At 43.3% G+C, this 18081-nt stretch overlaps 1 protein-coding gene across 4 annotated transcripts in view; it reads right to left on the bottom strand.

Moving 5' to 3' along the window:
- The window catches only part of LOC123364308 (solute carrier family 40 member 1-like), a 46494-nt gene that overhangs the window by 11000 nt on the left and 17413 nt on the right, over positions 1-18081 (bottom strand). For 2 of the 4 annotated variants that reach the window (XM_045006322.1, XM_045006323.1), the window contains exons 2-9: positions 13435-13558; positions 9636-9714; positions 8938-9034; positions 7238-7305; positions 6835-6994; positions 6156-6271; positions 5133-5259; positions 3792-4046 (exon numbers count right to left, since the gene is read on the bottom strand). In XM_045006322.1, coding sequence (XP_044862257.1) covers positions 3792-4046; positions 5133-5259; positions 6156-6271; positions 6835-6994; positions 7238-7305; positions 8938-9025 — 814 coding nt within the window. In that variant the 5' untranslated portion in view covers positions 9026-9034; positions 9636-9714; positions 13435-13558. Of the gene's footprint in view, positions 1-3791; positions 4047-5132; positions 5260-6155; positions 6272-6834; positions 6995-7237; positions 7306-8207; positions 8284-8937; positions 9035-9635; positions 9715-11306; positions 11370-13434; positions 13559-18081 lie in introns of those variants that run through there. The other 2 variants (XM_045006324.1, XM_045006325.1) reach the window with 2 other exon arrangements.

The following is an 18081-nucleotide window of genomic DNA, read 5'->3' as shown; positions in this document are numbered from 1 at the left end:
TTTGAACTGTTAGACTTACTGCATGGACCTCTACCACTTGAGCTAATAGAATAACTAGTAGCCGTAGTAGGCTGTTATCCTCTGTGTGAAACAAGCAGAGTGGGGAATGAGACACACACTTTGCCAAAGGGTTTCACAGCTACTTGCTGAAAATAGAATAGAGACTCCGGACTCCTGGATTCAATTCCAGGTTTTGTAGGGGAGCGTGTTCTAATGGTTAGACCCTTCTACCACTGTGACCCTGGGCTGTGTCTGTGTCCCTCTGCTACTCCAGGCCCTTACCCCACTCCCTCAGCTTTCCTGTCCCCTCTCCTTCTACTCCTATCCAGTCTTGCCACCCCTTCCCTGGCTCCTCCCCCATCACCCTGTGTTCTAACTGCCCATCCCTCTGACTCCTGTTCACCTCCCCCTCTTCTCCTCTTCAACCCTCACTCCTGTATCCCATTCACCGCCCCCTCTGCTATTCCTGCCATCCACCCCACACATAGAGATGTCTGTTCTTACAGAAAAACACTTGTGGATGGCTAGTATGTTCTCATTAGTATAGTCAACAGAGAGTATGTCTACACTACAGTGGCTACAGCAGTACAGCTATGGCACTGCAGCTGTGCCACTGTAATGTAGACACTTCTGATATTGCCAGAAAGGGTTTTTCTGTCAAGGTAGTTAATCCATCTTTCCAAGAGGAGGTCATAGGCACTGACCCTTGGGGGGGAAAAAAGGGTGCTTAGTAACCACTGGCAGCCCCTCTATCACCGCCTGCCCCTCTTCCCCAAACCTTCCCCCCCACTGGCAGCCCCACCAGTCAGCGACTCCTCCGCTCCCCAGCACCTGCCGCCCACCATGATCAGCTGTTCTGCGACATGCAGGAGGCACTGAGGGAAGGCGGGGGGAGGAGCGAGGGCCAGGATCATTTGGGGGAGGGGGTGAAATAGGGAAGGAAGAGGCGAGGCGGGGGCAGAGCCAGGGCAGGAAGAGGCAGAGGCTAGGGCCTGGGAGGAAGGGGTGGGCCTGGGCTAGAAACTTGGTGTCTATGGAGGAAGTAGCTAGGTCAATGGAAGAATTATTCTGTCAGCCTAGCCACATCTAGTAGATAGATCTAACTTCTGCAGTCAGGGCACGAAATTTTTCACAGCCTTGAGCTATGTAGCCATCTTGATCTAAAAGGTAGAACAGGCTGAACAGGCACATTTGTAGCAGAATCTCACAGGATGTCTATCTGCAGGTGGTTTGCTTGGTATTTAAAAAAAATTCTTCATCAATAACGGATAAAGAATTTCCTAAATGGTAGGGAGTGAACAATTGCACAGGATACTTTTCCTCAGTGAGAACAACGTGTTAGCCTGAATATCACATACAAGAACTTGGGGAGTGGAGGTTAGTATAACGGATTTCAGCTAATCATCCCTGCACCAATTTTGTAAGGCTTTGTTTACACAAGGCTGCTTATGTTGACCTATGTCAGTGTACACACTACAGACTTGCTCCCACTGACATAAGTGCCCTACTGCACCGACATAAATAACTCCACCTCCACAAGAAGAGGGCTTATGTCGGGGTAGTTAGGGCAGTGCAGTGTCTGTGTAGACACTGCAGGTTACTTACATCAGCTGTTGGCTGTCTTGTCAATTTCATGGCTGGAGTTGTGAAATTGATGAGAAAGCTGGCTCCCCAGCTGGGCTGCTGCTGGGTCTTTGCTCCAAGCTGGCTGTCACCTAGGCTCCCAGCTTGGGCTACAGCCCAGGCTCCCTACTGGGAGCCCTGCTGCCCTGTGGTCCCAGCTCCCCATTGGGAACAATGCAGCCCACTGGACTTTAAGTACAGATCTCCCTACCAGAGGCGAGAAAGCCCGGGTGGCTTCCCCCCGCTCCCGTCTAGGAGTAGGAAGGTGAGAAGCCCACGGGGGCAGCTGGACTCCTAGTGGGGAACTGCTTGGAGCTGATCCCGGGCTCTCAGCCCCCCACACGGCCCCTCTTCAGTCAGTGGAAGTGCTCCTGGTGAGGACACACACCACTGACAGGAGGGTAGTGTGGACCTAACATAGGTTGACCTAATTTGTGATTTTACTGTCTTTTTTCTTAAAATGTCTAAAAGCATCAAGAAGTATTATGTCCCAATACTAGTTGCTAGTACTGACTCACCCCCATTGATACTGCATCTGCTGATTAGCATTAGTAAGGCTGAGCTCCAGGCAGGGGTGAAAGTAACAAAGGACTCACCGGTACTCCGGAGTCCTGAGCAGGGGGTGTGGACTCAACTGGAAGAGGTGGGGCCTTAAATTCCCCGGGCCCTTTAAATCAAGATTTAAAGGCCCCGGGGCTCCGACTGCAGCTGGGAGCTCTGGGGCCTTTAAATCACCCTCGGACCCCTGCCGCCGCTATCCCAAGGCTCTGGCAGTGGGGCTCAGGAGGCGATTTAAAGGGCCCGGGGCTCCAGCCGCTGCGGGGAGCCCCGGGCCCTTTAAATCACCAGCGGTCTGGTCCGGCACAGCATACCAGCTCTTGTCGGTACACCATACTGGGCCATACCAGCTTACTTTCACCTCTGACTCCAAGGAGTAAGGTCGATGTCAGAGGAGTTGTCTTAAGTGATCTAGTCTGCTGGCATGAGTTTGGTGAAACCTTGCTATGGGTTGGGTTAAAACCCCACTGAGGTGGATAAGTGTGAACTCACTCTTCAATTAACATCACTGTAAACATAAGCCCCACTGAAAACAAAAGGTGTGTGTGAACCTGCTGAGGAGCTTTTGCGCTGAGTATTGTTTTGGGTATGTGTGTATGAGAATGTGAGAAAAAACACTGCTATTGAAATTACTGATATGGCAGACAAGAACAGAGAGAGGCAGAGGAAGAAAGGCAAGAAAAGCCAAGCAGGAGCCTCTAAGCACAGTGTGACCCTGGAAGGAGCTAGAGAGAGCGTTTTGGGGCTGGGTGTTGGCTAAAGAGACTTGAACTCTGTACATTAAGAAACTGATCCTTTTGTTACTTGATTCCTCCTGTGTTAAGAGACACAGGACTTTGCATATAAACAAAATTGCATATCTGACTAACACCAATTTCTCCCTCCAACTAGAACATTTGATGAGTGGTTCAGGTCAAAAATGGGCAACAGTACTAATGCATAATTTCCATTGTCATTAGTAGGAGATGGCCATGTGCAATGAGGCAGGAATTGACCCCATGGAGAACCACTAAAACAGGAAGATGGTCACTGGGGATACAATACTCTTTTAAAGAGAGTAGCAAAAATAAACGGAATATTAGGGATTACATGCATTAAACCATTCTTCACTGACTTCTTTTCTTTTAGCATCTTGAATTGCTATGACAACCATCATTCTAAATGAGTATCAGATATAGTGGTTCAGTGACGTGCTGTAGGATAGTGCTCTATACCAAGGAGTACATAATGCAGACAGATGGATTCATTAAACAGTCTTTAAATCTGCCTGGCAAGGCATTAAACAATGGAGGCTCTGCTATTCTCACACCCACATGAGAGATTTCCACCAATAACTCCCCCTTTACGCCATTACGAGTTGTGTATGTAAATCACCTAATACACAAATTTGGAGAATTGACCCCCGCATATTTGCTACTTGGCTTTTCTCTTTTCTTTTGATAGTAATTTTATTATCCTCATACAGTTCCTGTGGACTGACTTGTTGGATACCCTCTAGTACTCTAATTATTTGATGTGTAATTCAACATTCTGGATGGAAGCCTGTATTTCATAGTAATACATTTTTTAAAGGTTGGTGGAAGGCTGTTCTCCTATTGAATACTACTTACCTGGCACATTTGTAAGTTCCACTTGTCTTTCTATAACATATTCTCCTGCATTCTGTTGAGATTTTACAGCCAAAGGAGGCACTAGTTGGTACACCCTGGATAGGAATATAAATTCTACCAGAAGAGAGATCAAGTTCCATCCAAGAATAAATCCACAGCCAATGACATTAGAGGCCCAGGTCATAACCTGCCCCACAGACAGAGGAGCGAAGATATTTATGACTTGATCCATTCTTCTTATAGCTGCATTCATTCCTAGACATGGTGTAAAAACAGAATGTATTTCACTCTACATATATACATACACACGCATGCATCAGTACTGACATGATAATTCTTCCACCTTTTGTTTGCCTAATAACACTAAAAGCTCTATAGGCAGGGACTGTCTCATACCTTATGAGTTATACAGCATCTCATCCTATGGAGTCCGAATTTCACTCAGGGCCTCTAAGTGCTACTGTGATACAACTAATAATATTAATAATAAATTATCACTTAAGTTATTCAAAAGGAGCAAGATATTTTACAGAAGACCACATGAAAAATAAAGTGACTGGGTGGGAGGGAGGACAGATAAAGATGTTCTCATGAAAGCCAGGGACTAATAACAGTGGCTGAGTCTGGGAGAGCATGGAGAGACATGTATGCTTCCTTGCTCAGCTTTGGCAGTGCACTTTAATCTTGATTTATAAGAACGCTTCCTAACTTAGACTTGTGATGCTGCCAGAGAGAGACTTCCAAGAGAGCCTAATTGCAGTATTTGGTGGTGGTGGTGGTGTGAGGTACACAGAGACTTGGATACATCCTTTCACTTATGATTTGTGCCAGAGTTTGAATCAGGTCTCCCAAAGCAGAAGACAAGTGTAACCAACCTATTGTGCCATGTAGACTCCTGTCTAAAAAGATGTTGTCAAGTCTCAGTAGTTGCTTCACCTGAAATAGCTTTTATTAACAAGTAAAAGTAGCAAAGTTACTTAGCTTTTATTAACAAGTAAAAGTAGCAAAGTTACTTAGCTTTTATTAACAAGTAAAAGTAGAAAAGTTAAGTAACTTTGCTTTTACTTGTTAATAAAAGCTCATTACTAATAAGCACAGTCCTATTTTTTATCTGACCAACCAGAAATTGGTGAAAAACTGAAATCTTTGTCACCTACACATTACAAGGCTTTCCCCTGAGAGAGATTGCTTTGAACACAGCTCTATTTAATCTTCTTAGACTCCTATTAAGGAATGAGATTAGAAATTTGTCTCTAAATAAATATGTAACTATGTTTCTTCTATTAAATAAAATATAGCTTTGGCTCCAATGTAAATGAACATAGACTGTATCTAGCTCACCAGCCAGCTGGCCTCTGTTATCACCTGTGATGACCACAATCCAGTCTTTCTGAATGGTTATCGTCAGCGCTGTGCTTGCCAGGTTTGCCAGATCGGCTAAGATGATTACCACTGCATAACAGAACACCTTGTTGGAAGTGAATAAAAACCAGAGGTTGGAATCCAAGAATCAAGGTTACTCAGCTATTGTTGGCTGGAACATTACACACAATCTCAATAAAGATAGACGGTTTCAGAGACAAGTTAAGTTTGCCACTGGAGTGAGTACATTTTTGCTAATTTGAGCAGCAAGAGCTTCTTTTCCATTAATGCTATGAGCCAGATTCTGTTCTCAGTTAAATCTCCCCAAAGCCAGGGTGACCCTGTTGCCTTCAGTGGAGTCGCTCTAGATTTAAAGAGGGGTAAATGAAAGCAGAATTTGCCCCTAAACCTGATAATTTTCTGCCATTATATCAAGAGGCTTTGATATAGGCTCTGCCTCAAATCAGGGGTGAACACTAGAGGGAACCATGTTAAAGAGGCTCAATACACCAAGGCCCAGATCCTCAGCTGCAGCCAAGAAATACAGAGTGTTAAAGGGTGGGAGCAGGTGCAATGGTGGCTTTAAGCCCCCCACTCCTGGGGCAGGCTGGTCCCCCTGAGGGCTGCTTTAACTTGCCCTGTATGCTAACAGCTCCAAAAGGCCAATACAACAGCTGGGGCTCACCAGGATACACTCACAGTCCAGGGTGCATGAGGGGGATGGGAAGATGGAGGGAGAGGAAGAGCTGCTTCATTGGCTCTTCCCCCATCATGGGATCCACTCTGTGAGGATACCCTGTGGCTGACTATACCGGCTTTCTGGCTGCTTTGCTGGTGGTGCTGTGTACAGCAACCACAGCACAGAGGAGATTCTGGCCCACAGTCAGTCTCCAAGATTAAAGCAAATACTTTACATGCATTATTAACCTACATAAAGAACCCAAAATTGAAATAGTCAAAGTATAATTTATCTGTGAAAGACACAGGTCAATAGACACTTACAGTAAACCAGCCGTGCCACATTTGCTCAATCTCGGTTTTGTAAGAGAACACCAACATCAGTACTACGCAGCAGGCAGTGACAGAGGAGTTCTGAATGAACAGCGATGCATGAGCAACTGCAAAATGAAACAGCTCCTGATGTGATACGTATCTGCTCAATTTTAAAGGAATCTCACAAATTCTGTCACTTACTACAAACAATCTGACAAAACCCTAGCAGCCACCTAAACAGACTTTTCTAATCAGAAATTTCTCAGCTTTGTATGAAAGACAAAGAATGACACCTCATTCTCACTATAGAACAGAAATTCTATTTTCTGACCAGAGCTAATTATAAGGAACATTATTTAATATTATGCAAATTCTGAGAGGCATGATTTAGTGAGGAACTCCTACTCCCAGCTCATCTTCTGTGGCCTTGGGGAAGTTGCATTGGCTTTAGGCTCCCATATCACTTAGGCACTATTTTACCCTTAATCTCTCCTTCTCAGTTTCTTGGTTCAATTAGGATGATATAATGCTTCCCTCCTTCATAAAAACAGTGTGAGAAATTATTAATATTTTTAAAGCACTCTGAAGAAGACAGCAGTATAAGCATTACTGAATCACAGGGATAGTAATTATATTCAGGAGTTTGTATCTCATATTTAGGAATATCAGAATCAACACAGACAATTACCTTTATTTCTTGGTTTTCTATCAATCCAATCTCCAATTAAGGCCCCAAACACTAGTACTGAGCCAGCCACCACTAACCCAAAAACAGCTGTTAGAAGGAGATTATGTCCATACAATTCTATCAGGAATACAGACATGGCAAAGTGCCACATTCGATCTCCCTGAAAAACAGACGAGACAAAACTTTACTTTTATTTTAGCCTCACAAAATAAAGAAATACCATGGACTAAATTAATGAAAGTACAGAAAATGGGGCAGTCTGAATACTGAAGATTTAAAGTTGATCCATTTCTAAATATCTGTTTCCAGATATACTACAGTGCTTCCAGAAATACAAATGCTTCTCCAACCAGGCTTCCCTTGATCATTTACAATGCAATAATTTTATCTGAGCTTATCTTACCCATATAGAAAGTGCACAGCTTGCATAAACCAGAAACCTTGGACCCATGAGATAGCTCAGCACTGCATCTGAAACACATACATAGAAACCAAATAAACTTGAAAGTAAATTTTGTGTGTACACATGTGCATGTGTGTGTGATTGATGTGGCTGGTGCTGTATAGCCAAGTAAAAAAGTGTACCTCACCCGAAGGAAGGTACAGTCTCACTATACACATTCACAGACAAAAGGGATGAAATTCTGCCCTCACGGAAGTCAAAGGTAAAACTCTTATTGACTTCACTGTGGCCAAGATTTCATCCAAGATATCCCATAATGGAAACCAGAATAACACCTCTCAGTTCTCATAAGCAGGAACACTGTTGCGCAAAACACCATATCAGAACATTAATGGGGATAACCAAAAGATCTCTCCAGTGATGGAACAAAGCAGAGAGCTGACTAAATGAGGTCATGTTGGCCCAAATCAGTTAAAATGGAAAACGATGTTCTTCTTTTCACCATAGGGGCTTTTGGACATAGCCAGTTAATCTCAATAAAGTAAATTACACATCTGTTGTGCTTTCAGAGAAGATGCTTTTGGCTGTAAGACCCATGGGATTAATTGGTAGTTCTCAAACATTTAACATCAAAGGGCCTCATTTAAAAGTAGGCTATGCCAGGCCTCTAATTTGCACCCACAATATTGCACTCTCAATTAATGCTTTAGCAAGTGTTGGCATTTAGACACCTCTTCTAGTTACCTGATTTGCAGGAACAGGTGGGAAGATGGTTGTTTAAATTCTGTATTTTCTCCGGCAGTTCATGATGTCTGGAATTGTGTACCCACATCAACTAAAGGACCAAACTTAGAAGCCATTTTTAAAAAATGAAGTCTTTTATACTTATTTTCAAGGAAATACTAGGTATCATTGTGCAGCTTTTATTCTGACTATCAAATTGATCAGTCTGAGGAATTGTATCCCTTACCTTTAGTCTGGCTAACAATGTAGTGACTGATTCTCCATTGTGTGGCCTGTTGTGGTCACTGGTGCTAGATGGGGATATAATGTTATCATTCTGATTTGGTAGTGTTTTATACCCAATTTCACAGGTAGAAATGCCCACACAAGGTACAAGGCAATGGAGTATCAGGCCCTTAGTGAGTCAGTCTAGTATATCTTCCCTGTGGCCTATTTATGTGTTTTAATCCTCCAAATCAGCTCCACTCTGTATAAAGCTCAGTCTCTCAAAAGTGCTGCCATATTCTCCATTGGTGTCTGTGGTTAGAGGGGGTGACTGAGTTATGCTTCTTATGCCTGGAACTCTGACTTCATTTTCACAATTAGTTGTCAAATCTGTAGCCCCACACATCATCCTTTTGACCTGAAACTGCATCATGAGAGGCAGAATAGTCATGTGTATGAAAACAGTAGAAGGGCACATTTGGAAGACAGATTCAGTTGCTAAGCAGCATTTAAGTCAGGCAGTCATTTCATATTGCTGAATAAAGAACAAATATCTGAGAAAAGTATCTCACTTACGCATTTCTGCAGTGTTCAGTGGACAGACCAAATTGCATAGAGTGCTGATTAATTTAAAGTGGCAGAGAGATTACTTCAGTTCAGGAACAGGGCTAGCTAAAATGATACAACAAGCTGATAATGTTCAGCAGAATTACACCTGGCAACAGTCATTTTCATCTCTTTGGGAGACTTACCAATAAATCGGTTCTCTCTCTTGATGGGTGTTTCTGTCCATATTCTCTGACTTCCAGAGTCTTTTAGGTCTTCTGAGTCTTCCACCATTCTTTCTTACTGCAAATAAAGGTTACACACATTGAAAAGATATGCAAATTGCAACTACACTGGCATGAAGTGTGGGACACCAGGTCTAATTTCAATAGAAATCAGATCCTCCAATTGTCTGAATGAAGAGTATGTTATGCCTTTAAACAAGTCATTCTTTAAATTATATATGTGAACTTTTTGCTTTCAGCTATAGCCAGATTATCAACAAATGGACATGTACTAATAAATTCCCTAAATACCCTTCGTCTAAGTGCAAATTATATATGACTAAATAAATATCTGCACACTGTAATTAACTATTCTAACAATAGGAGATAGTCTATGTTTATACTAAATGAGCCAGACTTCTTTTCAGCCCTGCAGTAGGTGACTGTTAAACATTTCTACATGAGCATTCTTTTAAAAAAATCTTTCCATTCTCCCATAGCATTATAGTTACTATAATTAATGCAAATTAAATATGAAGGGAAAACTATCATTTCATTTATATAATCCATGAACATTGAAAAAGTTAGGTATTTTCACTCCTATTAACCAGCTAACATGCTGTAGAAATCAGTTGCAACCAACAACTCCCTTAGTCAATGATACATTTATTTTTACTTACCATGCATGAACAGCAGGACCAAAATTTTCATGTGCTCCAGCTTTATTGTTTAGTTGATTCAGTCACCTGCTGTACAACTCTATGGAAAGATGATTTTTTTTTAAAAAAGGAAGAGCTCCATTTATGAAACTTACACGTACACTTGCTAACATGTACAGCATTGTGTGAAAAATGCTGGCGGTGCAAATGTTTCATGTTTGTTGTCAAAAGAAAAGCCAGCAGTTTCTGTCACATGTGACAAGCTAGTACAATGTGCTTTTCTAGGGGTCATTCGGTGCTATGTAAATTAGTCTACTGGGAAAAGGCTAATCCTGGGAGTGCACTGCATCTCATGTCTGGCATGGAAAATGGCAGAAAGGCAAAGCCTAGCTAACACAGATGCTGACTGGTTTATTTGCCCCGAGCATTTCATTTTGATTTATATGTCAGAACAGTGCAGAGATTAGGGGGCTTGACTTCAATGGAGCTATGATCATGTACTCTAGTCCCCATATGCTGTATTCTCCAGTGAAGCCGCAGGAGAGAATACATGCTGTTTTAAACATTGCAATACTGGCTAAGTGTTGTCCTTTTAGAGAAGATGCTTTTGGCTATAAGAGGAGTATCATTTAAGTGTTTTAACTGCAGTAATAATTTAGAGTACAATTTCATGTATTGAATTCAAAGCATCATGTGACTTCAATTTTTATCTGATCACATAAGCAGAGAGATTTGATGGTTTGCTGCAGGCTAGTGCATCACTTTTACTTGAATCCCTATGCTTAGACTGCTGTTTATCAATCTTATGGGATGTTCTTTACAAAATATTCACCAAAAAACTGAAAAAAATATTAGATGACTTTCATAGGACTCTGGGAATTCACCAGCAGTTGTCAAACTGCACTGTCATTTTGTGAGATGTTTGTGGAATTTCCTTAGTAGTTAGTTGCAGAGGATTTTCATAACTGTCCATTCATTTTTGTGGGTCTAACTTGAGACACCCAAGGCCTGATTTTCAGAGGTGGTGAGCACCTGCAGCTCCCACTAACTTCAACAACTCTGGTGATTGGACTCACCTGCCTCAGGTTGGGCACCCAAAAGCTGACGCAGGCAAAATGAAAATGTCTAAAAGCAAGATGCATCTGTATTATTGGGGAGTGCAGTGGCTGTAGAAGGGCTCACTCACAGGATAGCAATGATTCTCAACCAGGGGTATGCGTCCCCCTGGGGGTATGAGAGGTCTTCCAGGGGGTACATCAACTACATAAAAAGCACTAGCGAAGTCAGCACAAACTAAAAATTCATACAGACAACTTGTTTATACTGCTCTCTTATACTATACACTGAAATGTAAGTACAATATTTATATTTCAATTGATTTATTTTATAGTTATATGGTAAAAATGAGAAAGTCAGCAATTTTTCAGTACTAGTGTGCTGTGACACTTCTATATTTTTATGTTTGATTTTGTAAACAAGTAGTTTTAAGTGAGGTGAAACTCAGGGGGACACAATACAAAACAGACTCCTGAAGGGGGTACAGTAGTCAGGAAAGGTTGTGAGACCCTGCAGTACAGCAAGACAGACAGGGGCTTCCAATAATGCTAAGGAATTTCATTAGGTTTGGCCAAAACGCCAGGGAAAGTGAATGCGATGTGACAGTCAAAGGCAGAGAGGAGACTAAGTACTTACATCAGAATTCACTGCAATGTAGTTCTGCTTGGAAGAGGAGACAACGTCCCTGTCTTCATTGGGCTGAGAACAATGTTCACAGAACCACTTTAAAGGAGGTGTTTAAGCAGATTCACGCTAACTTGATTTTAACAATTTAGTTGAACTTTTAGCTAGGACACTAGAGAATTGAACCACTTATAATGTAGCTGTTTGGACATAAAAACACACAGACATCAAAAAAGCCCAAACAGATGAGAGGCAGGTGCCAAGACAAGACCTACCTCTTGACAAACACAGAAGAGATGAAGAGACACTCTATTTCATCTGTCCTCAGGAATGACGCATACATAATGAGAGTACTTTAAGCTCTTGCAGCCTCTGCCTAGCTGCTCTGTAGGGTAGGGCACAAGCAGCCTACTGGCCCTCCCACTGGTGTGAGGAGTTAGTGACAAGACTGGGTGTTTTTGCAATCTTTCTCCATAGCACTAATCCATATGTCTGAAATACATGAACTAAGCCTCACAATACCTCCATGCAAGAGGAAGCATTACTAGATCCATTTTACAGATAGGTAGAATGAGGCCTAGAGGAGTTAAGCAATTTCACAGTTTCAGAGATTTTAAGGCCAGAAAGGACCATTAGATCATCTAGTCTGGCCTCCTGCATAACAGGCTATAGAATTTCTTCCAGGTATTCCTGTTTTGAGCCCAATAACTTGTGTTTGACTAAAGCATATAATTTTCTCAAGGTAAGTGAATCAGCTACAGAGCAAGGAATACAACCCAGGAGTCCTGACTCCCAGGGTTCGAATGACTCAGCCCCCTTCATTTAAAAACAAAGGTCCTAATGAAACCACAGTTGGCTGCTGGCTCAGCAGATGAGGTGCCAGCTTCAGAGATCTATCAGAAGTAAAACCTTGTATTTTAAAATGTTTTAATAGTTCATTAGGAGTAACTGTAATTAAAATACCAGTGGGGAATTTTCAAATTGGTTTAATCAATCAATTACATGAAATGGATAAATAAGGTGGGTATATATTATTTTTATTAATCTAACTGAATATAAACACCCAACAAGTTTTAGGCACCTCACAAACTCACAATTTTATAGGGTTTTGTTAAAATTATTGGATTTACTTTTTTCTCCACTTCTCCCCTCCTACTCTTGCATTCTAATCCTGGCTCTGACACTGATAGGGGAAGGCCTCCAAGCACCACCTAAGTATACCTCTACACTGCAGTTGGGAACAAGTCTCCCAGCCCAGGTAGACAGCATGCTAAAAATAGCAGTGTGAATCATACTAGCCACCTGAGTTCAGACCCAGGGGGTGTCAGCTGGGCCTAAGAGCCTGAACTGACACCTAAGCAGCAGCATCCACACTTATTTCTAGCATGCTAGCTTGAGCAGAGCTAGTGTGCTGTCCACCAGGCTGGGAGGCTCAATCCCAGCTGCAATGTAAGTGCTATGAGAAGTGAAATTTGTGAGTCAGTCAGTGGTATTCTGTCCTTTGACCCAGAATTGGACTAACACCCAGCATGGTGTGAGGTGCCATTGTGCTGGTGAAGGTGCCACTGTTCAGATGAGATTAAAAAGAGATCTTGTCCGCTTGTGTTAATTAACATTTTCATCGTGCCCTTCCTAAGCACAGGGTTATTATCCCCAGTGTCCTGGCTGAATTCAAACCCAGATAATGACAGCTTGTCTTTCTGAAAATCTCCTGCAGCTGGCCACAGTTCACACACATTTTAGTATTTTAAATTTTGCTTACCTGAGATAGACCTATCGCATTTCAGAAAGGTACATGGTTCAGTGTTCAAAGCCAGCCTTATATCCTTGTTCCTTTCTATGGCTTCATGTGTGCTTACTATTATTTCACTAACAACTTTACAAAAACATCTTTTTCATCCCAAGGCTGCCTGTACACAGACCATTTTCAGAAATGCTCAGACCAGGTCTTGAAGAAAGCAGTAAAAAGCCTGTGGCCAATCTCCATCACTGCTATGTAATACTTAAGGCCTCCATCACCAAAGTATCTGAGCACTTCACAAACATGAATGAAATCATCCTCACAACATCCCTGTTACAGGATTGTAATCCCCATTTTAACAGATGGGCAACTTCCGTACAGAAAGATTGCATGACTTACTCAAGATCCTAGGAAGTCTGTGGCAGAGCCAGGAATTGAATCCAGATCTGCTAAATCCAATCTAGTGTCTTAATCACAAGAGCATCCTTTCTTCACTGATGTTAGACCAATGACAGGAGAATTTCTGAAAACATTCAGAGTATACAAGATGAGAGAACAGGTGCAGGAGCAGCACCCCTGTGCAATTTATCTAATAACTCAGAGCACTCAGCCACTTGTATTAGTGCCCCTACCATTCATAATGCTTGATTCCCCAACATTTTAAATCCCTTTTATACATCAGCTACAGAACAATATATGGCAAAATGCCTGGTTTTTCCAAGATATCATCAAGTCTTGGGTGTGAGGCAAAATTTATTGCAGCTTTGACCAAACAGAAGAGAAGGAAAAGGGGGAGAGGAGATTTTAAGCTTGTTCCGTCATGCGCCATTTATTAGAAATAGAATTTCAAGAATAAGTAGCTTAATTATTTTAGAGGTTCTAACTCAGTTGCCATAGCAACAAAACCATGACAACCAAATACACAACATATTCCTCCCCCCTAATAAGAACATCCCCTAAATAAAACACACACTAGACTAGAGAAGGAGTTATTGCCCCATAACCATGGGTTCGCCCTAGCTAAAGATCCAGCCGATGAGGAGGCCTTCTGTCTCTAGGTGGATTACGGCGAACTACTGGTGTTATTGCACCCGAAAGCACTAGGGGCTCAGGGTCCGCAGCACGAACAGGTGAGGAGGTGGTATCAGCTCGTGCTGGGCAAAGGGGTATCTCAGCCGCCAGCAGTAATGGAGAACAGTCAGAAACAGGTGACTCGTGATTCGATCCCTCACCAGAAGAGGTGAAGTCAGACCCCTCAACTGCAGATGGGTCCTGAGGACTGGCATGACCTGGCAACAGCTGATCTACATGTCGCCGCCAGGTAAGATTCTCTGCAGTCCGGACTGTGTAGGAAACAGGTCCTGTTTGAGTGATGACTGTGGCCGGAACCCATTTAGCTCTGGAAGTATAATTCCGAGCCAAAACTGGCTGTCCCGGGCTAAAGGTTCGGTCTTTTGCTCTGGGTGCCCGTCTGATGACTTGATATTGCTGCTGATGTTGCACAATTTGTCGGGGTTCAGAAGGTTTCAGCAGATCAAAGCAAGTGCGCAGCTGTCGTCCCATCATTAGAAAGGCCGGAGATGCGTGGGTCGTAGCATGAGGTGTGTTTCTGTAGGAAAGTAAAAAGGTATCCAGACGCTTTTGAATGGAGTGTTGTCCCCTTGCTGATTTCAAAGCGTTTTTCATTGTCTGCACAAATCTTTCAGCTAATCCGTTGGTGGACGGATGATATGGTGCTGACGTGATGTGGTGTATCCCATTTGCTTTCATAAAATTTTGAAACTCCTGAGAAACGAACTGTGGTCCGTTGTCGCTCACAAGTTGTTCTGGCAGACCAAAACGACTAAAGAGTCCTCGTAGTTTTTGGATAGTACTCTCTGCAGAAGTGGACTGCATTATAGAGACTTCTGGCCATTTAGAATGGGCATCTATTGCCACCAAGAACATGCTTCCTTCAAGGGGGCCAGCAAAGTCAACGTGAATACGTTGCCACGGGTTTTCAGGCCAGTCCCATGGGTGTAGGGGTGCCCACTGGGGTGCATTCCTCACACCCTGACATGACATACAAGCTTTTGCCTTCTCTTCAATAGCGCTGTCCAGTCCAGGCCACCAAAAATAGCTTCGTGCAATTTCCTTCATGCGCACTATTCCACAGTGACCGGAATGTAGCTGTTCTAACATCTGTGATCTCAGTGGTGGTGGAATAATGACACGTCTCCCCCACAACAAACAACCAGATTGGACCGATAACTCCGTCCGCTTGGACATGTAGGGAACAAGGTCGGATGAGACCGGAGAGGTTTGTCGAGATGTTCCATGCATCACCAGGTCCATAACGTGGGACAATACTGGGTCAACGCGAGTTGCCTTCTTTATCTGAGTAGCAGTGATGGGTGTATTCTCTACCTGTTCAAAGTAGAAGATTTCCTTTTGGGCACTATCTTGGTGTTTGACCGGCAAAGGCAACCTTGAGAGGCCATCTGCATTGCCGTGTAGAGTGGATTTCCGATATTTGATTTCATATGTGTGTGCTGAAAGTAACAATGCCCAACGTTGCATACGACTAGCAGCTAATGGGGGAATGCCTGTGTAAGGTCCAAAAATTGATGTCAGAGGTCGATGGCCTGTGAGAAGAGTAAATTTTCGCCCAAACAGGTACTGATGAAACTTCCGAATTCCAAAAACAATTCCTAATGCCTCACGTTCGATTTGGGCGTAGTTAGTTTCTGCTTTGCTTAGAGTGCGTGAAGCAAAAGCAATAGGTCTCTCTTCTCCTGAAGGCATAATATGTGACACGACTGCTCCCACTCCATAAGGGGAGGCATCGCAGGCCAATTGCAGTGGTAAGGATGGATCAAAGTGCGTTAGAACTTCAGAATTTAGCAATGCATCCTTAGCTTTGTTAAACGCAACATCACAGGCTTCAGTCCACTTCCAGGCCTTGTTCTGCCCAAGGAGCTCATGAAGTGGTTTTAGCAGTGTGGCTAACTGTGAGATGAACTTTCCATAATAGTTCAGGAGTCCTAGAAACGAGCGCAGCTGGCTTACATTTCGAGGTGGGGGAGCCTCCACAATAGCTTTAACTTTTGCAGGGGCCTTATGAAGACCTGCAGAATCAATGATATGACCCAAATATTCAACAGAGGGCTTGAAGAATTCACACTTGTCTTTGCGAACTCGTAGGCCATACTCTTCCAGTCTTTGTAGGGTAGCCTCTAAATTCTTTAAGTGATCCTCTTCATTTCTTCCAGTGACCAGGATATCATCCAGATAGCACTGAACTCCTGACAAGCCACACAAGATCTGGTCCATAGCCCTCTGGAACAGGGCGGGAGCAGATGTTATTCCGAAGGGTAGACGACAGTATCGATAAAGCCCCTTATGAGTCACAATAGTCAACAGCTCTTGGGACTTTTCATCGACGTGCATCTGTAAATATGCTTGACTCAGATCAATCTTACTGAACTTTTGTCCCCCAGCCAGGCCTGCGAAGAGGTCATCGATGCGGGGAAGCGGGTATTGCTCTGCACACAACACTGGGTTGACAGTGACTTTAAAATCACCGCAAATCCGGAGAGAGCCATCTTTCTTCACGATTGGAACGATAGGAGTGGCCCATGAGCTATGGGTAACTGGTATTAGGACTCCATTGGTGACCAGGCGCTCCAGGTCTGCTTCAACTTTTGGCCTGATGGCATATGGCACAGTTCGGGCTTTCAGATATTTTGGTGGACTGCCAGGTTTAATGTTCAATGTCACAATGATTCCCTTCATACTTCCCAAATCATCTCCAAAAACAACAGCATGTTTCCTTAGTATAGGGGTTAGACTGGTTTCTTCTTTAGTCATCCGGTGCACTTCTGCCCAGTTCAGTTGAATCTTCCCAAGCCAAGACCTACCCATTAAGGCTGGGTAGTTACCTCTCACCACAAACAGTGGCAATTTAGCCACCTGTCCATTGAGCTCCACCTTAACATCAATAGTGCCCAGCATAGGCACAGCTTCTCCCGTATACGTCTTCAGAACAGTTTTTGTTGCCTTAAGCGGAAGATGCTGTAGCTTTTCTTTATACACAGTCTCGGAGATCAGTGAGACGGCTGCACCGGTGTCCAGTTCCATGCGTATACGTTTGCCATCCAATAACGGGGTTACCCAGTATTCATGTGAGCCCATTGCCAAAGACAAAACATGCAGTGGCACTTCCTCTTGCGATGAGGTGTCACCTTGATCATCCTGGGTCTGCTCTAGGGTATGCAGGGTTCCTCTTTTTGTCGGCCAGACCACAGGCCTCTTTTTCTTTTGTTTACAGGCACACTCAATGTGTCCCTTTTTGCCACAGTGTCGACACACCAGGTCCTTACACCAGCATTCTGATGCCTGGTGACCCGGCTTACCACAGCGGTAACATTCTTGACTCTGCACAGTTTTGTGGGTCGGTTCTTGTGACACTTTTTGCACCCTAGGGGGTGCACCGATGTATTGTGCCTCCCTTGTAGCCAGTTCCATGGAGACAGCAATATCAACAGCCTTCTGTAAGGTAAGCTGAGCCTCTGTCAGTAGGCGCTTCCGTATAGCTTCACTGTACAGGCCACACACTAACCTGTCACGCAGGGCATCATGTAACATTTCTTTAAATTCACAGTGTTCTGCTAGCTTTTTTAAAATGGCTACAAATTGTACAACTGTTTCATCTTCCTTTTGGTCTCTTTTGTGGAACCTATATCTTTCAGCAATTACCAGTGGTTTTGGGGAGAAATGAGACCCCAGGATTTCCACAATGTCACCGTAAGATTTAGTCTCAGGCTTAACAGGGTGTAGTAAGCTGCGTAGCAGAGAGTAGGTTTTAGCCCCTACAACAGTTAAGAATATTGGCACCTTCTTCGCTTCTGTAATGTCATTTGCAATACCAAAAAGCTCAAAACGCTCAGTATACACATGCCACTGCTCTGTATTCTCATCAAAAGGCTCCAGGGGCCTGGTCAGAGTAGCCATGATTTTTAGTTTCACTTCCACAGTCAGTGCAAACAAGCAGCTTTTTTGTTTGTT

Source organism: Mauremys mutica, chromosome 2, assembly GCF_020497125.1.
Source record: "Mauremys mutica isolate MM-2020 ecotype Southern chromosome 2, ASM2049712v1, whole genome shotgun sequence".
NCBI lineage: Eukaryota > Metazoa > Chordata > Testudines > Geoemydidae > Mauremys > Mauremys mutica.
This window is presented reverse-complemented; position numbering and strand designations above follow the sequence as displayed.